Source organism: Epargyreus clarus, unplaced genomic scaffold, assembly GCF_041222505.1.
Source record: "Epargyreus clarus isolate Ecla_fem2 unplaced genomic scaffold, WU_Ecla_fem_2.2 ptg000003l, whole genome shotgun sequence".
NCBI lineage: Eukaryota > Metazoa > Arthropoda > Insecta > Lepidoptera > Hesperiidae > Epargyreus > Epargyreus clarus.
In genome coordinates this window covers 17,804,023-17,829,197 of record NW_027332211.1, presented here as the reverse complement: position 1 = coordinate 17,829,197, position 25,175 = coordinate 17,804,023, and the positions used below count along the sequence as shown (strand labels likewise).

The 25,175-nt window shown below is 37.0% G+C and overlaps 1 protein-coding gene across 2 annotated transcripts in view; it reads left to right on the top strand.

The window, feature by feature from the left end:
• Positions 1–25,175, top strand: part of LOC140756150 (uncharacterized) — a 152,181-nt gene that overhangs the window by 125,916 nt on the left and 1,090 nt on the right. For both annotated transcript variants that reach the window (XM_073091591.1, XM_073091598.1), the window contains exons 16-20: positions 19,446–19,594; positions 19,866–19,980; positions 21,002–21,124; positions 21,590–21,710; positions 24,752–24,911. In XM_073091591.1, the coding sequence (XP_072947692.1) occupies positions 19,446–19,594; positions 19,866–19,980; positions 21,002–21,124; positions 21,590–21,710; positions 24,752–24,911 (668 nt within the window). The remainder of the gene's footprint in view (positions 1–19,445; positions 19,595–19,865; positions 19,981–21,001; positions 21,125–21,589; positions 21,711–24,751; positions 24,912–25,175) is intronic.

Here is a 25,175-nt window from a genome sequence, read left to right as displayed (position 1 = left end):
GCGGGCGGCAAGTTTGGGAGGTCGAGCCGTCCAGCAAGCAACTCCGGGAAGGACGGCGGTATGGGTTGTAAACACCAGACGGTGTGGTGAGTCCTGAAGCTCACCTAGGAGGAGCCCGAAGGGGCAATGCGTTCAGAGGACTCCGGTTGCGTTCTGTAGGAGATCCCGCTACGCTGAGGACGGCCACGGGGAGGGTTTTAGTGTGGTAAGAATCCCACATAACCCCGTGTCGCTTCCACGACACTGGGTATCTTTTCAAGGTTTCCCCCTCGTAAACAAAAAAAAAAAAGGCCCTGATGGTCTGCTCGGTCACAGATGCGTAGTTATACTTCAGAACTAAGTTAGAACGCCTCATATAAATGTCATTCTTGCACCACAATCTTCAAACCAGAACACTTAACAATCATCAGTAAGCAAAAAATAATTGGACAAGTACGAATCGAACGTGGAGGTTTCCGAACCACCAAATGGTTATTATTTTTAGTATTCGTTACCATAACAGTCATAAGTACATGTATTTTGAAAATAACATGTGCACTTCAAACATTTAAATGCCGTCACATTTTCACATAAATTAGGCTATCATGCGTTCATTTGGTCGTAAAGATCTCGCTTCGTGTCCTGCCTCACAATGATCTAAGACAAGATTCATCTTCCGCATTCAAGCTTCAAACAAATCCAGGAAACTGTCCTGAGACGGAAACCCAAATTGAATTGTGCTTTTAATTCAACTATTTCATTTTTATTTTGTGTCTCAATTCTCACGGCTATTTACACGTAATACAATTCCGATTATATTAGCAATTATTCGTGCTTCTTACGCAAGAACAATTATTATTGACATTTTATTGAAAGCTACATAGCATATGTAATCAAGGACTTATTGCTATAATTTATATCCTAATAATTAATTAACATCTCATCTTGTATCCCAAAAATGTCCCAATGCTGGGTACGACTCTCTCTGTACAAATGAGGAGATCAAAAGCATACATTATCAATTCCATATATGTAGATAGATTCACGTGTAAATAATATATACTTACAGATATATGTGCTATTGCTTTGATAAAAGTTAACAATGATAGATATAAGCTGCCAAGAACCATTTATAAAATTATTGCATCGAAAAAATAGCTGTAATTGTTAAAGTCAAATTTTCTACTCGCCAATGCATATATTTCTATATGATCTTTATATAGAGTAAAAAAGCTAATGATGTGTTTTACAAAAACAATATATTTTAGGTTCAACATAAGCCTGGTCATCCAGGTATATTCTAAATATAACGAAAGGTTAAAGGAAAGACGATATGAAATTTTGTGTCAGGTACAAAGCCTTAATTTTTTTTATCCAAATCTTAATTATCTTCGGGGATATGGCTTGTGACCAAAAATAAAGTAAAATACGTACAGAAATCCTAATATCGATGTTTACATTTTCTTCATACCCGTGGCTATTTGTTTACATTGCCTACCTGGTTTAATGTATTAAGGTAATAAAGTTGAAGTTGTCTTAAAATCAAACTACAACATGTTTATTTTCGTCCATTTTAAATGAACACTAATGTTGCTAATTTCATATACATAACGACACTATAAAACACACTTTATGACGTTTTTCAATAACCTTCAAGAAGCATTTCTTACAAATTACAAAAATATGGACAAAAACATATTAAGAATTTTATCTTAAAAAATTATACTACCTCAACAAGAATCACAAATTCATTAGCATTTTTAAAAATTAAAATTATTTTGTTCTTATAATGACATTTCACATAAGGTAATTCCGCATTTATAAGTACAAGTACATAGCACTGTCAGCATGGTTTTCACTTTGGGTATTATGTATCTACTTAAACGTCTTTTATTACAATTTCTATTTTTGACTTTTTTATTGTGGTTCACTCACTTAGATACCAGTTTATCCACAGATTCTGTGCTCGGTTCATTGAGCACGCATTAGGTATTCATGCGTGGTGATGCGTGCCTCGGTATCAGTAACGATCATAGCGTAAACATTATCAGCCTCTTAGTATTCAACTAACTATCCGATTATGAAGAATTTCACGTGCCCACTAAGCTTTGATAGGGCTGTGAACTTCATCTCATTTATACGCAGTAAGATTTTTAAAATACTCAACCACGCCTACTTTGCTTTTTTCTTTTACATGACGTAAACCGTCATGGATTTTCGTCTATGGTGGCGGCTCCAGATAGAATACTTATGCTAAATCTTCACTATCTAAAACCCTGTGGTATTCCCCTGTCATCGTCGCTGGAACTGCGCGTAAGTATTTCCATTCTTCTGCCGTCCCGACAACGCAGCCCTTTCGGCAAAGCTCATTTCTGAATGAAACTGAAATTACTTCAATCAGTCTTATTTAGCACTCACACTACCACGGGAAACGTTGGTTGGCGGAGGACTTCCGTGTGTCTAACACCGATGACTCTGTTATGGGTGTGGAGGCTCTCTCACCGGTGCTTATGTCTCCAACTGCTGAAATTGCAATTAAAACACCTTTCCTTCTTTCTTTTCCGCAGTCTAAAAGATGCCATGTGCTCACTGCTAACTTCTACGATAAATTATGTTCAATCTAGTAATGTTCTGCCAGCCCTGTACCCACATAATCACACGGATCTAGGCGGCATACGTAATTACAACAATAATTCGATAAGCATCTCTTGTCCCTTTGATTACATGAATCTTAATAGCTTCTAAACGACTCTTGATACGCCCCTCTATTTTGTATGCCACGCATAATTCCAACAAGTATTTTTTCTTGTAAATAAGTGGCAAACACACCGTCTGCCTCGGTGTTGCATTAAGTAGCGCCTTCGAGCCATTGACATGAACTTATTGCCATTGTTATGTTTCTATAAGATTGAAATTGCAAGCGAGCATACAGTCCGCATGACGGTTAGTGGTTAATTCCGCCTATGGTCACACGCAACCAACCACGGCTTGCCTGTAACTTCAGATGATTGCCTCATAAGTCAGCTGGCATTTAAATTCTTCCACCGAAAAGCAAGAACTGTTTCACGTTAGATATATGTATGTAGGTGAGGTGGTGGTACAATCCCCGTCCAACCATACTCATTCTACTATTTTAAAAGTTTTGCATAGATGCAAATTCCTATTCTACGCAAAATTTCGGATCCATTAAGTAAATTTGATAAAACTATTCGATAAAATAACTGTTACTTTTAATATTAAGGACGAGCGTCAGATCTTAAAACGCAAAAACAGCTGTCAAATGTTAAATCCTGTTCATACTTCCTTACTTGCATCATAAATCATAATTCGGAGTCGCAAATACGCGTAGATCTTAAAAGCATTCATAGCGTCAGTTAGCAATGCAAACAAAACAAATGCAACATTGTGGTCCCTCCCCCGAGCGGCGCGCGGCGGTAAACGGTGGGAGCATGTGGGAGGCTCGCGCCGCGGCGTCTGCGCGGTGCTCGCCATACGCACGTGTCCGCGCGTGCGCACCTGTCGTACGCTGTGCGCTGATTGTTGTGTTTATACGCTCGTGTGGACGCTTCGCGCGGGTTCGTTTTGTTTTTATTTTTTAATTAATTCGTTGCATCTTATGGTGTTGATGTTGTTAGTATTTTTCGTGTTAAATTCACCAGCTGGTTATTATTGTGGTTGTTTATTATTATTTTTATTTAGTTATAAATATCGTTCAATCAATAAATAGATAATCAATATTTATAAAAATTAAGAATGCGTGAAATAATATAAAATTGCTATCACCAAAAATTATTAACTAAACGCTTTATGGAGCGTTAATTAAAATAATTATGGTATTAGAACAATGGTTTACTTAAATAGGTATGATGTCACATTGTTTACTCTTTTAAATGTTGATTCTTTATTTTCACGTTACTACGTGTTCATTATTATTTGTCACCTAAATCTAAACATCACACATCTTTATTTTTTTAAGATGTTTGTAAACTTTATATCTTCGTACCGGTTTCTAATTCTGAAACAGTAACGCAGATTTGTGCCTAAGGCCAGCAGTTCCCGAGATATTACACTCATAGCGTAATCACTAGAATTTCCCATACCATAGACACGCACTAAAATAAGTATACGAACACTCAGATCCGTAAGAGAAATCTAAATTTAAAATGTACATTTTTACATTATCATTAATATTACATTTACCTTTTCGTTTTAAATCGGCATGTCGAACATGCACTACACAAATCCTATAGTGATACTGAAGACTTTGAGGTTTGAGTTTAACACTCATACTTAGTCTTTCACGTAAATTTAATCCCCTTCAGAAAACCAGCTGGTTCAGAAAACGATGCTGGTTACGACGAGGAAAGAGACGCAATCCTCAAAGGGAGCATTTTGCCGGTGGACAGCAGTGAAAGTAACTAGTAAACTAATTTAATATGTCAGTAAACCTAAGGGGTGCAAAGTTCAATGTCACCAGGGGTACAAAATTTTAATATTGCCAGTTGCGCGTAATTTTAAAAAAAAACATGTCGGCGATGAAATTTTTAAATTTCGATAGAGACGCAATCTTTTAATATCGCCAGCGGTCAAAACCTTGTCAGGGAAGCTGGCCTGCAAAACTTTTGAATTTTATTTATAATTTATTGGGATGTTAAACTATGTTACATCAATTTTCAATCGATTAAAACTTACGAGACACTTAAACGACAATGAAACTGCAAGATCCAACTCATTCTATACAAAACATTTTTTATCTTAATTCTCAAAACACAAGTCATTTCTGAATCTAATACAATTTCACAGTCGGTTCCGCTAGTTGATTCAGGAAATGATTCCTCTACCATCACTCATCTGACAGATGATCTGTATGGGCATTCGCGTGCTTATAATCAGTGTTGGCAACCGTACGATAATTATCGTACATGTACGATAATTTGATACCACCGTACGATGTACGATTGCGAGTCATTATCGTACGCAAATGTACGATAATTGGCTACTTGAAACTTTTTGGGAAACTGTTTTAATGAATTCATAAACGTATTATATATGCCTTTCATTGATCATTTTTTCGAAAAAAGGGCTATTTATTAATAAAAAAAAATTTTTTATTACTTTGCACACAACATACAGTCCAATAGCACGGAAGAGCAAAAAAAAAAAAAAAAAAACGCCACTCAACTGACTCGAGTCGACCTGACTCGGCACGACATTTCTAATCGCGCCCGGGTGCGCGGTGCACCCATGTGAAAATCATAAAACTCGAAAAATGACGTGTCGGGCCGGTCGGGCGGTCGAGTGCAATATAAATTTATGATAAATATCTATTTTCATTAATAACTAACGCGTTCTTATGAAATGTACGATAATTTTTCGGCAGATACGATAATTTTACGCCCCTGGTACGATCAGCGCCATCTCCCAGGTTGCCAACACTGCTTATAATGGGCTTACGTCATTACTTTTACTAGAGAAAACTGCAACGCGCTGTGCATCCTATATGCTACTTTCTTTAATCTATTGCATTCGTAGACAGTAACTTTTGAAAGTTGTAAGTGATAGTATTCATTCTCAGTTTGGTCATAGCCGGGGCTTTGTTTCGGAAAGGGTTGGAAAATTTTCAGATACTTTTGAGCAAACTAATTAATTTTACTAATGTATAAGCTTATACATTTTTATCAATGTATTCCTTTAGAAATAAATAACCCACACGACCTCCCTACTCCTACTCAGTTTTTGTCTACGACTACAAAAATCACGGTCAATTTCCTTAAAAAATAGAAAGAGGGTTGAACTCCCTAAACCCTCCCCCTGGCTGTCTTGCTAACTAGAACTATGTAGAGCGTGACGCTACTGTCATATGGCGCAAATAAATTTGGCGGTGTATCCTTCGTGTTGAAAATTATTAAAATATTTATTTATTATAGGAAAGTCTTACTTTCTTTCTATTTACTTTAAGTAACAGCCCATACAAGTAAGTTTTCTAACATACTTTACGTTATATTTTATGTATTAGAATGCCAATAACATTTTATGATAATAACAGTTGTAAATACATGCAACAACTATCATTATCAGTGATGTAGTTAAAATTACTGTTTATATGCGGCGTCAATGTAAGGTACTTGTCGCATCGTATACGTGATACGAAGATAATTAATTCATGGTTTGGTTATAAGCCCGATAAACTGAGTCAAAGGAATATTTTTTGCAAATTACAATAACACGAGTACTTAATAATCGAGCTAAATTTATATATTTGTCCTTCTACGTTACTTCCAATTTATCGTCTTCAAATAAACATCATTAGTTATTTTCAAATAAAATTCTTAAAATGATAAATACTTAATTTCTGTTCGTATTAAACAGATAACCGTATATCTACGAGTGCCTACATAGTAGATTCTACAAGTTTATTTCGTGGAAAGATTACAATTGTCAGGAAAATAGCAACCCATTTTTTAAAGAAATTTCTAACTTCCTTACTTAAAGCGAGTTTATCGCTTATAGTATAATCTTGCACGGTGTGACCAGACAAAGCAGTCGACCTTGTCGCGATGATGTCAGGAACCATGCAATTTATCCGCATCTTCATGGCGTCTCCATCGATTTGTGTCAATATGCTAATGTGTCTTCGTATTCCATTAATAACTTATGTCATAAAGATAAAGCTTCGATTACTAATGAATGTTTCTGTTTATCTTAAAAATAATATAAGCTTTATTGTGTACAAGTAGTAAGTTAAGATTAAAACTACTTCGCAACAATCCGCTACAAATATATAATTATGATGGTAGAGTCAGATGACTCGTTAATCGTTAACGATTAACCGTCGTAGAGTCATCTCACCCTAATGATGCTCCGTTTTGGAGCGAAACACGTGTTGGCGGTGGTATGTAGGGTGGTATATATTTTTAATTTTTTGCATCTGCATGCATCCTTTGTGAGAGGGAGGGTAGTACATCCTGCATGGTTTAAAATATAAACCATCATACATATTTGTAGCGGATTGTTGCGAACTAGTTTTAATCTAAACTTTATAGCATGGATTTCCGCAAAGTAACGAATGATACAATTAACTATATGTATACAAGTGTTATTCTTGAAAATTCAAACAAAAATTGATTATAGTAAAATTTTGCCAACTTAATGTGGTTTTAGTACCCAGGAAAGGACCACACTCAACCTGGTGATAAAAGTAATTTTAACTACCTGTTATTACGTTGGAATATGCCAAGTATAAACCTTTGGTTATAAACATAATTATCGATCGTTACTTCGTTGGGGATCAGTATTTGATAGTTAATTAAAAGCCTCATTTTATGTCGCTGCGGAAACAACGTGAGCAATAGCGTCGTAAATATTGGAAAAGCGTTTTCAATTACAAAATTTAGATAAATCATATTTTATACCCACCGTTTAGCACATGGAACATCTTAAGAGCACGCGAATTAATTATATATTTCTACAGCATAAATCACATCGCCAATAGAAACTTTTTATTCGTTAATTTTTTATCAGACCTTGAACGGTTGATATCATAAGACAAAAATAGAAAGATGCTTTTATCCTTTGCAAAGCTGTTATTTTAATTTATCAAGTGGGTTAGTCTCATATATTTGTTTCGCAAGTTAATTATACAATACAAACTTAACTATTGATGATTTTCTACAAAATGAAAATACCTGAAGCGTAGTCAAAACAGACAAAAATGTAGACAAAACAGAAAAATAAAATAATTTATTATAATTTGTCTACAATTAAAACTAAGTTAGAAAGCTTATACCTAATTTTAGTAATTCCTTTCATTTTCATTAGGTAGACTATTTTAAATATAAATAGTAGGTATGACTGTGTAGAAATGAAGACAAATACTTTTATCATAATCATCATACTTTATACATATTTACATATTTAACCAAGGAATTCCACTTGTCAGCGTAAGTTTTTGTGTTAAAACTTACATAATGACCCTAAACGAGAAACTTATTTGCAATGATTTCATAGCTAAGGTACTTGTTTTAAAACATGATAGGAGCGAGCAAGAGGTACGAAATATGCATTTTCTGTCTTTAGACAATGTTCACTCAGTTCTCGTCTCAATTTGTAAACAGAATTCATGCTGTGAGGGGAGCTTCAGGGCATCACGCTAAAGAAGTAGGTATTAATACGTTCCCCTATATACGTTCTCCTATAATACGTTCCCCTATATACGTTCCCCTATAACCTCCGGCACTTCCAGGGCTATTTCCCCAAAAACGTTGGTTATCTTTGAACATTTCTCCTAAAAGAAAAAAAGCCATTCTCCAAGTATAATACTTTATTAAAAATATAAATCGTCCATCGCTTACCCCTTTATAATAAGAGAAGTTCCTAATGGACTGGGTGAGGAGTTGATTACGTAATCCCCACTCCCTTTAATCCGTTAATGAGATGAGAATGATGAGATACGTTGTTTAGATTATTGCGACAACTAAATTGAATATTAAAACATTATAACTCAGTGTAGTAGATTTTACGGGTGGATTGCGACAACAATACTATTAAACAAATGTTAAATTATTTTATTATAAACTATTTTTATATATTTAACTCACGAGTGGCATCGCATTTGCCATCGGCTTTAGATAAAACGTCTATTATATGAAGTTAGTCACAGATGTCTATGTACTGTAATCTTGAAGGTGGTAGAACCCTTTGTGGTTCTACTGCGGCGGTATCACCGCCATACCTATTTCTGCCTAATAACAGCAGTGTTATGCATTGCTGTGTTCCGTTTTGAAGGGTGTGGTTAGGGAGACATACTTTTCCGAGGCGTTCCAGCTTAGTCCTCAGGGGTAGCGGCGCATCTGTGTGGGTTGATTACAGATGTCTATGGGCGGCAGTAGCCACTTACCATCAGATGGACTGCATGCTCGTGTGTTACTCCTATATTATAAAAGTGAAAACAGATTACAATCAGATGGTCTGCAAGTTTGCTACGTCAATGCCTAAAAAATAAGGAACAAATTCAACTGTTTGTCGACACTGAGAACACATTTGTCCTGCTTCATTCAAGGGCTTATGATATTGCCGCTGGATATTACAACAGTTGCGTATGCGGACGTGATGTGGTTACAAAGTGGTTATTCTCCTCGCGTGTTGTTTAAAAATATTTTGTTTTGACGCGATTAGCTTTGGTTGCTATGGAGGTTTGGCCGTAGCGAAAAGTTCTGGCTTTAAGTGTCCAACACAAAGTATTTTTCATATAACAGCTACATTATTAAAGTTATGACATAGGTACTCCTACGTGCTTTAGTAGTAGTAATATAGCTAATATAATTTTATTACGTAACAGGCGATGCAAGTAGTTAACAAGCATGTAGTTTACCTAATTTTAATTGGCCACTATCGCCTATATCTGTATAATAGGACTATTTTCAGGTATAATAGGACCCCGTCTTTACTCCAGAGGAGTTATATGCAACGACTCAAGTCTTTAAAGTTAATTTGACATACCACACCCTTAAAACCAGAAAAAAATTAGGTGTGTTACAAAGTTGGAAGATTGAGTGGACTCCGCCGCAGGATATTTTCAATAGCAATTTTTTAAAAGCAAATCATATACATTTTTAGTATGTTTTATTGAATAAATTTAACACTGGTTTGCGTGAAATCCGTGTCAATGCAACAGGCGTAAAAACCTGCATGTAGTTAGTAAGTAACTAAAATTGAAAATAATTACAAAAACCACTACACAATGCAAAAATTTACACATTCTTCTACATTGCGTGATAGTAAATATTAACTAGAAAAACCTGCTGGTGCGGCGATTTGTAAGCAGTCGTACTGTCTCGTAACAGACACAACACCAGTTATAACTGTTGACAATTATACTGTTTAACACCCCTAACGCTATAATCACACACATTAATGATGACTGCAATTTTATAACTGGAAATGTGGAAATACAAAGCCGTAGTCGAATTGTTCCTATTTATACTTAACCTATTAGAGGAGAAGTTTTTTTTACTTACTTAAATCGAATTTCATACGTACATTCTTCTTATGTCATCATATAAGAAGACTTCAAATTCGTCTTCGACTACCACCTCCATCTTTTCATGTTTCGTGTGTGTTCGAGTTTTATGTGTGTGTGGAATTAATTTATCACTTACTTTATCAGAGAAGAAAAGGTAATCTCATCTCATCAACAGATAATAGTCTTATATTCCTCTTCGATCCACTTATGAACAATGAAGAACACCAGCCTGCGTAACATCCCACAAATGTTGACGGAAATAGTTTACATGAAATAGCTTTCCGTAGAACAGAACAAACAGAACAAACAGAACTAGCGAAACAGCACTGTGTGTTATATGATATTTACTTCTTAAATTAACAGTTTCCCTCCATAGGTTAATACGGAGGCGGAAATACAGACACTATAATCGAAGACACAAATTGACGGGCTCCATATTCGGTATAGCATCAAACCGAGAAACAGCTGAGCAAGCACTGTGTTTGTACTTTGTTTTAGCCGTATCGTGCAAAGCAAACTTAGTTTAAACTGTTAAACCGTTCAGTCTATGACTGTTTGTATTATAGTTGCTTTAGAGTGGGAACACATGGAGCGTTTTTTGAGCGCCCGCGACGGCGAAAGACAAACGCTCAGTGAGATGTAGGCCCGAAGTTATGCTTCTCTTTATGGGTTGAAACAATCCAGAGTAAATGATTACCATACAAATTTTTACCCTATCAATAAAAATGTTGAAATCCAAAGTTAGATTTTTTATTCAGCAGAATATAAAACTTCTTAGAAGTTTCTCTATCTGGTCCCTTTAGATTCGCTTTTAAGTTTACTCCTATAAAGTTTAGTCTTGAAGACATAACAAAAACTTACCTCTATATGCAAATGCAAAATATTTTTAATATCAAATATTTATAAATAACCTTTTTGTAATGATCAACACGAGCCAAACCAAACTATTGATCGTAACTTGATGCAGCTGTACATACATAGTTTGCGCAATGTGTGCAGTACACAAGCAGTATAGCTATTTGTTGACTCCACAAGAGAAATCCAATTGAACAGAACTTCGACGAATTGACACCAAACAGCTGAACAAGTTTTGAATTTCTAATACAATCGCTCGAATTTATGTGTACTAAATTTCCGTTATAACCGGGTATTAGGGCCAGCTTAAGTTATACAAATAAATTTTCGACATACTAAAAGAGAAGAATATAGTTTTAGTTGCAGGCAAACAATTTTTTTACATATATAACCGACACAACCGAAACAGGACAGGATGGGATCTAGCTAGATATTGCGAAAAAAAGATCTTGTAGCTGATCTTGAATTAATCAAATTAAAACCCTGTGATTTATCTGGCTTGGCAAGTTAAAGGGAATCGAAGTAGGTCGTTGATTTTAAATCGATTGTAAATCTTTCTGTTGTACGTTTAAAAACTATCAAATGCAAAAAGACCTTCTTGGGGTGCTACAAGCCAACTGGTGCAAAAAGCGCAGTAGAAGCTTGAAATGCATTATCGATCATATCTTTAGATCACTGTGCTGATGGAGTAGTAGCAGTAAGTAATTGTTTTGTAAGCAACAGTACCCATACAGGAACTGCGTAAGCCAAACCATACTCCCGGTATACATTACCGTAAAGATGAAATCTACACGATTGCCACGCGTGACCAGCCGTGGGAGCAAACACAATCATATTACGCACGCATTGCACTTATCGTTATGCGTTATGCAATTATAATTAAAACAATGAACCCGCAGAGACTTGACCGAGTTTTGATAACGACAGTGAGGGTAGCACCAAGGACCATAGGACTGTAGACAATAGATAGACAATAGATATTTTGAAGGTGGTAGAACTCTTTGTGGTTCGACTCCGGCGGCACCACCGCCACACCTATTTCTACCTAATAATAGCAGTGTTAGGCGCTGCTGTGTTCCGGTTTGAAGGGTGTGGTAAGGGAGACAGACTTTTCCGAGGCGTTCCAGCTTAGTCCTCAGAGGTAGCGGCGCATCTGTGGCCGACCTCAGGTAGGAATATCTAATCCTATCTGGGGTTGATTACAGATGTCCATGGGCGGCAGTAGCCACTTACCATCAGGTGGACTGCATGCTCGTCTGCTACTCCTATATTATATATAAAAAAAAAGATATATAATTCGATCGATAATACGATCAATCTATTCGTTATTCAATCTGTACAGGCGCGGTCCCGTCCCGTCCCTCATTCCATAAAAAACGTCGTGCCGGATTCGCACTTGATCAGTTCTTTTTTCGAAGGGAAATCCTGCATGGATTCCTCTTTGCCTCTTTGCGGGGGTAGCGGAGAGGATATGCCGGACTTTGCAATAATTACTAAAATGAACATTTAAAACGCTTTAAAAAAGGTGGTCTAATTTAACCAAATTTCGCCTCCCCTCTAAAGTATGTGCTGCCATCGCGCCTGAGTCTGTAGTGGCATTCTTGAGTTCATACTTTCTAATTCTACTGTAATCTGAACTAATTCTTATTGGTTTATGGTGGGCCTTAGGCGTCAGGTCTGAATACCAGGGCGTCCACGTGCCTTCCTTATATGTCTCACAATGACGCCGTCCTTCACTGGCATAACATTACATTGTATTTATACGGCTTATCGTTCTAAAAACACGAAACCAATCACATTGTTTTGTTTTAATTTAATCCAAGATGACGTAGGTATATATAAGTTACACCTAAATATCTTTGGCTTCGTAAAAAAGGTTTAGAACTTTCGTGATCAAGTGACAGTATTGTTACTCAAATCGGACAGACACAATACATTTTCTCAAAATTATTATCATCGAAATCTAATGAAATGGAATAAATGCAATTTTCTATACTTTTTGAATAATTTTACGTCGGGAAACTACATACGCAATCTGATTAATCCACACCAAAAAGCATCAAAACCATACAAAAGTAAGAATGCTATTCAAATTGAGTTAGCGAACATGATAATCTGTTTGAAAATCTGTACGATCGATACTTAATGATCAAAACTTACTACAACCCGATGTTTGTAGTAAGTTTAGAATTAATATTTACTGGTCGATACTAGTAAATATTAATTCTACAGCCCTAATGTAGGGTACATTGTCGACGGCCTAACACGTGCGCTCCTATTCCTATTGTGTCACACAATGGTTCGTCCTTCGGCCTTCGGCCTGTCATCGATTGTCCATCAAACTGATTGTATCGTTTGTGGTCGTCGTTTCAAACGAATGCGCTTTGTCAATTGATTCCGTTTTTGAAGGAAGTTCGTCATAAAAAGATTCTTACATTGTTTTCCTTTTTTTCCGTTGCACTGATTGTTCCGTTTTTTTCAGTTCAATTATTTGTGTTTCAATTTAGCAGCAATAGTAGCGTAATAAGCAAAGGCAATAAAATTATCAGTATAACTACTTGTATTAAAATTATTAGTAAAATTGACAATAAACATTATTATTTACTACACTGTTGAGATGTTGACCAAAAAATGAACAAAATATAGTTTAAATATCGGAAATTCCCGGTTAAAGGCAGTGTGATAATTTTAGCAATTCTAATGAAACTGGACTGTCTTCGTCTACATAAGCCAATTGTTTACAAATATGTCGGCATTGTACGTTTGCACACGTGAGGCCGGCGTTGGGCAAACTGAGCCAAGACAAACGGAGCCGACCTCGGGTGATGAGACCACTAACACTCGGCCTTTGCATCCACTTAATGTCGAATATTAACGGCTTGAACTTACACCTCTCACAAATGTTTAAATTAAAATGTATGGATATGATTTTGAATTTAAAAATCAAATTACTGACATTTTAAGCATATAAATGATTGTTTAGCGATATTGAAATATAAGAACTTGTTTTGTTTTGTTTTTTTCGTCTGCCAGTACCAGTTAATCTTGTATATAATAAATGTCGTTAAATTCTAAATTGTTTGGGTGACATAGGCTATGTATTTAAGAAGACGTATTTTCGTTTTTATGACAATAAAGATATGATAACTCCAAGAATAAATTTATTATCGCCTAACTCCTATTAAGCAAAGTAGCATTTAAAATGAAATTAAATCATGTTAAAATATTATAATATATTCAAATTAAGATAATAAAAGCGAGAGCGTAACATACTAAATTATGTGCTCTTTCTAATTAAGTCTCACTACATCTGCAGAATTAAAGCCATAATTTGCCTTTTAATAAGCTTGTTTGTTTCCTAAGTGTCAGAGTTATATGATGTGGTTATCCACTTTTGTAATATTATTTGTATCGATATTTTATTTTACATCATCGTACTCCAATTACTCGCCATTAACAGACTCCTTCTATCCTTTTTAAAATCATTCTGGACATTTTTACAAAGACAGTTTTATAAGATGGTCGAACTCTTTACGGTGGTAGGTAAGGCAGATAAAGTGTTAGACCTTAATCCTTAGGGGAATCAAAGCATTTGGGATCATTGGTGAACCTTTCATCTTCCATCTACTATTGGGTACAAATGTCTAGGGACGAGAATGACACTTTATTTAAGTGCTGCTCGTTCACTGTTTCAATGAAATTAAAAACTACAAATTTGTTTATTTATGCACCAATTACAATAACATAATCAACATTCATTATACACCGCTGCCTAGATTACAGCTCAGTTACCATAATTATGGTTATGCCATCATTTGTTCATCGATTCGAGCCACCTCCGCCACTCCACGCCACGTTGCCCAAGTTGCCCACGTTGCCCAATGCGTCCCAGTTTTAATTACGTTACGTTGCTCATTTAGCATTTGATATCGCCGTAATTATCTTCCGTGTTCACGAGATGAGTATCATCTGTTATATGTATAACGCTTTCCATTTCTTGGGAGATTCTCAACGTAGTATCGTGTTACATGATGGATGTTATTATGATATTCTTTTATCTACAAGGCTTATGTCCAATACAGCTTAAAACGCATTCGCATTCATTTTGCTACTTTCCTTTGAATATCGATTTGGATACAAGTTAAATAAATGGAACACGATTTTAAGAAATTTATTAGGTATTAAGTAGTTATTTGGTAGATGTTGACAATGATTAGAATACGTCTAATACCGGAATGTGATATGATTTTACTTAAATTATCGAAGTAAAAAAGTGGGAAAACTGCTATGTTTATTCATAGAATTTTGACATACCTACCTACTTCTTTAGCATTTATCTTTATTGCTAAAATACAGCTTTAACGATGAAGGAAAACATCGTTAAGAAACCTGTATACCTGAGAGATATATTAAAAAAATCTCAAAGGTATGTAAAGTCTTATAATTCCCACTCGGCCATCGCGGTGAACTATGGCTTAATGCTTCTTATGAGACCCGGGACAATAATGGATTAACGACGGTTCAATTCAAGGCGGAAATTTTAGACTCAGAAAATGTGAATCCCTCATGATAATCATTGTGCTAATTTTAACGACTGTAGATATTATATTTTTGATAACATAAATATAACATGGATTTTAGTAGCGTATACATCTATTGGTCACTTACCGCCTGATAAATTTAAGATAATTAATCAATGCTGGGTCTAAGTATTTGTGTCTTTGGATGTATTTACCGTATTATACCGGAATCCTTTTCGAACATAAATTAGGAACATAGGGATAAGATAAGGCTTTGTCTTCAACAAAACTTAAATAAACACAAGCACACAATTACAAAAGAACCGCTTCCGATTGCCACACTCATTAAACATCTCCAAAAGCCCAAGCAAACGAAGGTTTTGTTTAAGTGTCCCAATTTGCACAGGTGACTAACAAGCAACGCATGCCCTTCAGCCAGTCATCAACCTTATTGTCCGACACGCAGTACCATCACGCCACGCCTGATGGTGCATGACTGGGGCAGTGATGCTCAAACTCTATAACCTCGATTTGACATGCACTATGATGTTTAATTTTTTTTACACGTCACAAGATAAATAAACCTTGGCCTCGAAGCGTACGATTTTGTTGAATAATGTATTTTATGACATAAGAAAATATTACTAAGATAGCTCGTTTAATACTTAAATCAGAATTTATAGGCCCAAAAGAACTTTTTATAGTTTGATTACAGCGACAACGCATCTACACGTATTTGCATTCAAAATTTACATTCAAAACATAAATTTTATGGAAAAATTGTTAATAAACAATGATTGAGTTTAAATATAAATATCGGAATTTATTAAGGAATCTTTCAAACTCCTCAGAGTTAGCAAAGTTTTTATCATTTAAGCAGAACTTCCTCAAAGTTACGTAGCATGCGTACTATTTTATTATTTTAGGTACGATTTTAAGTCGTTAAAATTGTCAAATGTCAAATCTTTTTGTTTTGTTGATTTATAAGTTGGGAACCACTGCCCCAGATGTATTTTGCGTGCCCAATCTTGATGCACGTGAAAATAGCTCTGTGTTTTACTAACAGAAGTCGGTCGTGATCCGGCCGAGATTGTGATTATCTCTTTTGGTAGAACTACGTATTTTCAGTAAGACATTGTTCAGTTTGAACAATTCCGTCGTTACTATGTCTGTTATGTTTATGTGTGTGCGTTATGTTTGGATGAATGGTCTTTACGTGACTGTATTTATGTAGGTACTAATATTAAGTGAATTCTGACTAGAATATCAGTGTGTTAATTTATCTAGTTATTTGGGGTAAAACACCTACATTATAATACTTTTAGAAGCATACAGTCCACGTGAAAGTAAGTAGCCTCTGTCACCCATGGACATTTGTAATAAACCCCAGACAAGACTAGAGTACCACCTTGGTCAGCCACACATGCGTTGCTACCGTTGAGGGCTAAGTTGATTTATAGGTAGACCTGGGAATACCTAGCCATCATCAATTATGGGTCATAGTAACACTTCAGTTAAAAAAGATATCATCGTGGTGTTAAGCTTGTGGGATAATGTTCTGTTTTCAAAGACCCGATTTTTCAATCGTTTTTTTAAATGAGTGAAATAAAAGTACCAGTGTTCCATTTTTTGTTTACAATTTTACACTAATTTGTTGTAAAATTCGCAATGTTTTATTCATGAATAAGGGACATGTCCCTTATTGATCTTGTAAACTAAATGTATGATGGTTCACTACTTAGGCTTATGCCTATTAAAGTAATTTCATTACACATACAGTAAGTGCAATCAAACTTCTATTTTAACTATGACTAAAGCAATTAATGCGTGTGAGGTCGGTTGCGAAAAAAGGATGTTCAGATCGTAATCTCGAACGGTACCACACTACAGGGCATTATTTTGTTATATAGCACTTACTCTATTCATCTACAATAACTTACTATATATTATTGACCAAGCTACCTTATAAAGGTGGTAACACACGTAGTATTTCGACTTCGGAGGCAACACCTGTTTCTGTCTTACAAAAGCCTTGTAAGTGCTGCAATGTTCTGGTTTAAAGGGTGATAAGAGTTCCGAAGGATTATACGAAGAATTCCAAATTAGTCCTTACAGGAAGCAATGCATTTGGCCGATTTGAGATAGGATTTCATTCATAATTGGAGTTTATCACGCGTCAAAGACGTGTTGGCGTTTATAATAACTATAATGGGAGATTTTTTAATTATAATAGCAATGTTATAGTTAAAATGTATGTAAAAATAGTATCTTATGTTACTTTCAATATATTAACTTTATCATACATACCTATATCGATAAATTAACTACATTTACAAAGTAATAATATCCGTGGCCATGCACGTTGCAGAACGGAAGTAATTTTTTTCAAACACTGTCATTACTTTTTATTTTACACTAACTTTGCATGTGAACATACTGTGTACTTCTAAGGTTACATGTTATATTAATACCACCATGTCTAATTGCGAAATTCGTATTTGGCTTCAACCTTCTTTGTTTACCTTGTAACGTTTTGGTGGCAATGCAGCTTTGGTTTAGACAAGGCAGAATGCTGACCAGAAGGATACTCACATACCTATATTTCTCAGAGTAGTAGTATCTCGCAAGAAGTAATTTTGGTTTCATGTAGAGAGCCGTTTCTTTTGGAATTAAGGACAGAGGGCCTCGGGCCTCTGGTAAAAAAAGGCATCTATAAGGAACTGTTTTCCTATTTGCTACTTTCAGCGCACAATTGGAAACCATATCTCCGTACTACAATTGCTCTTAACTGCCAATAATTTGCTTAAAAGTGCGGATATACCGATGACTTAAGCTTATACCTAACCTGAGCCTAAAAGCGCAACGAGAAGTCACACTCTATACTTCACATCTCAGCTTACCTCTTTATAATTTCGCTACAACATTCAGTATCGTGTAATCTCCACGGCAACGCTAGCACGGGACCCTAATTACCCATTATCGTTCATCTCATCCCGGTTCGCACGCTCTGAAAAGTCCAGCGCGGTCGCAACAAAGGTGCTAAACCGCCTTGCTAACCACATAATCGTTGATTGTTCGAATGTAGGCCCGTACCATCATTTAGAGCGCAGACTGCATTAGGATTTGTGAGCCATGCATTAGGGTATTTAAAAGAAATGATTCAGCTCAAAATGTCATTAGGAATAGGTAGGTTCTCAGAAACACTTGAAGAAGTTAAGGAACTTAAGGTACTTCATAAAACACAAGGGACCTGGGAGGCAAATACACTTTAATTATACAGAACATTCGTATATATAAGACATACGTTATTTAAAAACTACAGTTGTATATGGGCACCATCTTGAGCATTGTTACTTACAGGCTGAAAAAAGTGTCGTAGTGGTCCTGATTCCTGGATAGGTATACGTTCAGGTAGATGATTAAAACAAAACTAAAGAAATTCACTGTGTTTAAGTGTCATACTGCTGAAGATATTTTTCTAAAATTTCTTTTATACGATTTAGCTGTGTGAATGGTAGAATGAAAGAAAAGCATCCATGAAAGAAAACCCAACCTAAACTAACCTAACCGATCCTTGGATCGGTGTTGCGTGTTAATCATATAGTTTCTAATATAGTACATATGCTCAGTAAACCGTAGACCTAACCTATGTTGCGCTACAAGCACGGTTAAAAACTCATTACCATAAAGAACCACCAACTTTAACTCGCTCTCTTTACCACACAATCGCGGATTGTTCGTATGTAGGTTTGTGTGACGCATCAACTTGCAATCGTTTAATAGTATTTTAAAGCACTCTATTATAATCTCTACGTACCTATTGTTTGAAAAAAAGAAGTAATATTTTATAAAATCATTTTTTTATCTTTTTGATCAATCCGTCCAACCAAAATAACAACTTTGTACTAGTGCTATTAACCGATATTCACCCTTACCTCGGAACGCCAATAATGCTTCACCCTATTTTGGCGGTGTTACCTCCCCGATCAATACATATTAGTTCTACCATCTATGAAAATATCTAGATATTTTCACTACAAACAAAGTTTAATCCAACAATTTCTTTGCAGAGGAACAGCAACGTGACAGCACGCGGCAAGCGGTTCACCTTCCAGTCAACAGTGCGGCAGCTGGAGAGGCGGCGACTGGCAGAGAAGCTGTCAAAGGAGGCAGATCTGAAGGAGCAGCAGCGGCGCACCGAGCTGGAGGCCATGAGACGGTTAGATTTAATAACTTTTACTCTTATGGCTTAATAAGGTCTATATGTCAAGGATTTTATATGTATAAAACAGAAACACCCAGACCTCGAACATAAATTTAACTACCTGTTTAGTCTACTTGGACTGTCTGGTTGTAATCCAAATCTTGGGTAAATTTCCTAGTTCTGAATCACAAATCTAAAGCATGAAATATTGATACTTTGCGTATCATTCTAAAATATTGTTCTAACTATCTATAAATTGTTTTGTTTATAACAACTTTGGTCGCAGAGTCGAAGAAGAGTTCCAGCGGAAACGCGCACGGGAGAAGGCGAGCATCAGGCAACAACTTCGGCTTGTTAGCAGCGGCGCATCTAGTATGCCGGCTGCTACCCACCTCAACAAGGTTCCTACCCCCTTTTTTATTTAAAAGTCGTAGAAGAAAAAAACAAATATATCTACTTCTAATGTAAAATTGTTTCTGATAGTATGAAATAATAGTAGCCAACGATTGTGTGGTCCAGCATTCAATCTAAGTCTAAGCATGAAGTCGTCTAGTTAGGTATAGTCTAAGCCATTGAAAAATAAATAATACTACATCAGTTTTTTTATACTAGTGACGAAAAAGTTATAGTTATGATGGTGAATTTTGAAGGTGGAAGAACCCTTTGTGGTTCGAGTCCGGCGGCACCACCGCCACACCTATTTCTACCTAATAACAGCAGTGTTAGGCGCTGCTGTGTTTGTCCCTGTAGTTTCGGGAATAGAATAGGGCTACGGTATCCCCTGCCTGTCGTAAGAGGCGACTAAAAGGGGGCTTCCGGGGTTGCGGGTGGCAAGAGTGGGAGCTCGGACCGTCCAGCAAGCAACCCCGGGAAGGACGACGGTATGTGTGGTCGCATACCGTCGTAAACACCAGATGGTGTGGGAGGAGCCAAAAGTGCTCCCCCAGGGTAGAGCCCGATCGGGGCATTGCGCTTGGAGGACTCCGGTTGTGTTCCCTCGGAGATCCCGGAGTTCTCCAACAAGCGTTGAGGACGACCACCGGGGGGGTTTTAGTGCGGTAAAAATCCCACATAACCCGGCGTCGCTCCCACGTCGTCGGGTACCTTTTGAAGGTTTCCCCCTCGTAAACAAAAAAAAAAAAAAAAAAAGGCGCTGCTGTGTTCCGGTTTGAAGGGTGTGGTAAGGGAGACAGAATTTTCCGAGGCGTTCCAGCTTAGCCCTCAGGGGTAGCGAGCGGCGCATCTGTGGCCGACCTCAGGTGGGAATATCTAATCCTATCTGGGGTTGTTTACAGATGTCCATGGGCGGCAGTAGTCACTTACCATCAGGTGGACTGTATGCTCGTCTGTTACTCCTATATTATAAAAAAGTGATAAATTATTACTACACCAACATTAATGAAGTGATTTAACATATTTCAGGCGAGAGATGAACCAGACGGCTCGTGCAGAGATTCGCCAACCGCCGACCGACACAGAGACGGCCGGCAGAGGCACAGTAATGCTTCCTCGGAGGTTAGCGGCAGGAGCAAAAGCACTACTCCTGTGAGTATATCAAACGTACCATTTTATCATCATCAGGTATCACACAAAATATTAACAGATATGATGACTAGCTGTTGTCTTTTACTATTAAGTTTATGCAACCAATAATTACTTATATTTTCTTTTCGAAACATGGTTTTATATTCCAAGGTGCCAAAAATTCTTCTAAAATATACCTAAAAGAATTTTCAATATTAAATTATTCAAGTAGACGAGAGAATTTCATCTAAATAGTATTGCCAGTTTATGAAAGCTATGCAATTTGTTACATAGTGGACGTCACACCTAAGGTTATCACGGACACACATAAAATGAATTCACAAACACCCAAATCCAAACCATGTAAATTCTTCATGTAGACGTAGCTCAAACCACGAATCGTTTGCGTGTCCTAAATAACTCTATATAGTTTTATGACTGTATTCAGTAGGTTTATGATTCAATATGTTTCTGTGTGTGTTGCAGATCCGTTGCGTGGAGCTGTCGGAGTGGCGCTCGGAGGGCGCGCGCGTGTACCGCGACTGGGCCGCCGCGCCGCCGCACACGCACCCGCCCGCCACCGCGCGCATGCCCATGTCGCACGCACGTATGTACACACTAACTTATCACACACTTAGTACCTAACTTATATTACTTTAAGTTATAGTCCGCGCCGAACATTTGTTTTTTTATAATATAGTAGTAGCCGACGAGCATGCAGTCCACTTGACGGTAAGTGGCTAGTGCCTCCCATGGACATCTGTAATCAATCCCAGATAGGATTAGATATTTCTACCTGAGGTCGGCCACAGATGCGCCGCTACCCCCTGAGGACTAAGCTGGAACGCCTCGGAAAAGTCTATCTCCCTTACCACACCCTTTAAGACGGGACACAACAGCGCGTAACACTGCTGTTATTAGGCAGAAATAGGTGTGGCGCCAAACTTCATGTCCGTTCTGAAGTTAATGCTCGCAGGTGTCAGTTAGAGAGCCAACAGACAGCCAACTACAAGCATATACTCCGTAGCAACGTAAGGGCATACTAAAGCTGCATATACCCGTGGGCGAGAACGGGCAGCGGAAGGTGTCGGAAAACCCGCGCTGTCATTGTCCCGCTAATATCTACAATTTGCTATTTGACGAGACTCATTTCTATATTCAGAGCGGATTAGCAGTTTGACGCTGACTATACCAAAGTATTATTCTCTCTTTAGTCGTTCACTCTTGACAGAGCGGTCGTGGTTTCACGATGTTGCATCAGTTCTGGACGATGCCACCCTTGCGATGCGCCTCCACTTGTTGCGGTCTTCGGCGTTGCGGCAACATTGGATAATGGAGGCTTGTGTGGTACTTTTTATTAAGTCGATCCAACGCGTAGGAGATCGTCCGCGTGACCGCTTGCCTTCCATGTGCCCTTGGACAACGAGCCGTTCCATGGAGTTTTGATTTCGGACAACGTGCCCGAAGTTATATTACTTTACATTAAATTACCTTACCTCTGCATTCCCTGATCTTACCTTGGCTTATAATGTCGCTCTTTGTACCACTTTATAAGTCGCTTAAAGTCTTACTTAAATACTTAAGGTGTTATAGACCGCGCCAAACTGCTAGTACACTCTGAAGTTGTTGTCCAGGTGTAGTCATACAATTTACTATGGCGACGCGATTCATTTCTATATTCAGAGCAGACTAGCAGTTTTACGCAGACTATACTTAAAGTTCCTTGACTTAACGAAATTTCATTTTCTACTTTTTTTTTGTTTTTTTTTCAAATTATCTTATCTTACATTACCTTACCTGACATTTTCTTACATTACATTATCTTACTATAGAATATTACTTTTTTTAAGATCTTAACATACCTTACATCCTGTCACAAATTTCTAATTGTTTTTATACTTTAACTGGTCTACTATGACATGTCCTATCTTACTTCATGTCACTTCCCCTTACAACTTACCTTACACAATGAAAAATCAAATTAAAAATCTAAAAATCATATAAAGTACACCCATGTAGGTACTCAGCCATAATTTAATAGATATGTAGCTACATAGTTGACTTTAATAGCTAAATAGGTGTCGATGTGTCGGTCAAACTGTGTTTGTGTCACAAGGTCGCGTGTGTGTACATCCGGCACGTCTATTGTTTATGAATGTGTTCGGTACGTCTATTATGTAAATGGCTTCTAAATATGACAGTGCTAACAGGAACGTATTATAGTTATTATGTTATACACTAGCATCAAATGGAATACCTACTGACTTTACAGACTACCTACCTACCTGGAATACCTACTTACTTTAAAAATAAAATAAACTGGACTCTATAATAGATGTCTAAATGCAGACCAATTACGATGAGGTGGACTGCAAGCTCGTCAGTAACTTTAAAGATTATAAAAAATGCACTCTACTTCATGGTAAGGACTGCCGTCTATGGACATCTGTAATCAACCCTATACAGGAGACCTATCTGAGACCGATCACAGATTTTTGCCATCATTGAGGAGTAAGTTGAAACGCTTCATAAAATGTATACTTACCGCAATTTTGAACACTTCATCAAACCACATCGGTTTCTAATACATGTAATTATTGTACTCTATAATAAACAAGAATCAAAATAAATACGAATATATGTGTCCATATGTTATGTGTGTTTAATAAGTATGAATTCCTATGAGTTATTACTTAATTATTTCAACGTTGATTACGTTGATCAATTATGATAGAAGCATTAGCAAGCATGTAGGCGTGACGCCACGATCACAATAATACTTGATGTATTAAATTGATGAGTTTACATTTGCACTTCAATAATATTACATAACAATATTTTTATGTAATTATTTTAAGGACGCGTTTTATTTATTTAGTACTTATTGACTTTTTAATAATTTGCGTAAAATATAGCACAGCCTTTAATTTTAGAAGTTTTTGCTTTCATGGAGAGTGGCGCTGGATATATACTTTTCTGATTTTGTAAAATTACATGCTTTTACACCCATCGCTTTAAGTTACTTATTGTGTATTTGTTTGTTGTCAATGTAAGAATTCTATTTATTAAAAGGTTGATTGATTCTTTTGATTGATTGTTGATATTTAATATTTAACTAATTGCCACTTATCTGTAATGAATCAATGTGGCCCTTTCCAACATTCCAGGTCTTTCTCAACTCTTGGGAAATACTAGTTTTTAACAGTGACATATTAAACGCAAACAGTCATTGGAGTAACATGTTGAGATCTAATAATCTGGGTGCTCTAGGCTTTTTTTTAATGTAGAAAAAGTTCTGTACTTAACATTGGGACATAAAGAGGATTGCAGCTGAAAGAGGTTCTGGAGGTGGTAGAACCCTTTGTGGTTCGACTCCGGCGGCACCACCGCCACACCTATTCTACCTTATAACAACAGTGTTAAGCGCTGTTCTAGTTTGTAGGGTGTGGTAAGGGAGACATACTTTTTCGAGGCGTTCCAGCTTAGTCCTCAGGGGTAGCGGTGCAGCTGTGGCTGACCTCAGGCAGGAATATCTAATCTATCTGAGGTCGATTACAGATGTCCATGGGCGGCAGGAGCCACTTACAATCAGGTGGACTGCACGCTCGTCTGCTACTCCATATTATAAAAGAGGTGTTAATATTCCAGCGGAGGGCGAGGCGTTCAGCGGCAGCCCGCGCTCGGACAACTACCGGCTGGAGTTCGCGCGCGGCCGCTCGCCGCGCACGCCGCGCGCGCCGCGCCTGCTGCCGCGACAGCCCTCCTCCTCCGGCTCCGAGCTCTCGCTGCGACAGCCCATCAAGATCAGGTGAGACATACACCGCTTTTATGTAGATATGAATAGATTGATAACTTGTTAGCGTTTTATATTTTTAAACATGTCCATTGGTCGATAACATCCAAAATATAAGAACAAAACTGATTGAAATAGGCAGATTAAAATGGATTCAAAATAATTGAGTGAAAAATCGTAATTAAAAAGAAATATAATTTGCTTATCCGCTCTAAGTACTTTTGTTGTTTAGTTTCTATTATTATTATGTTGTAAATGGATATCAGATAATTTTTTAAT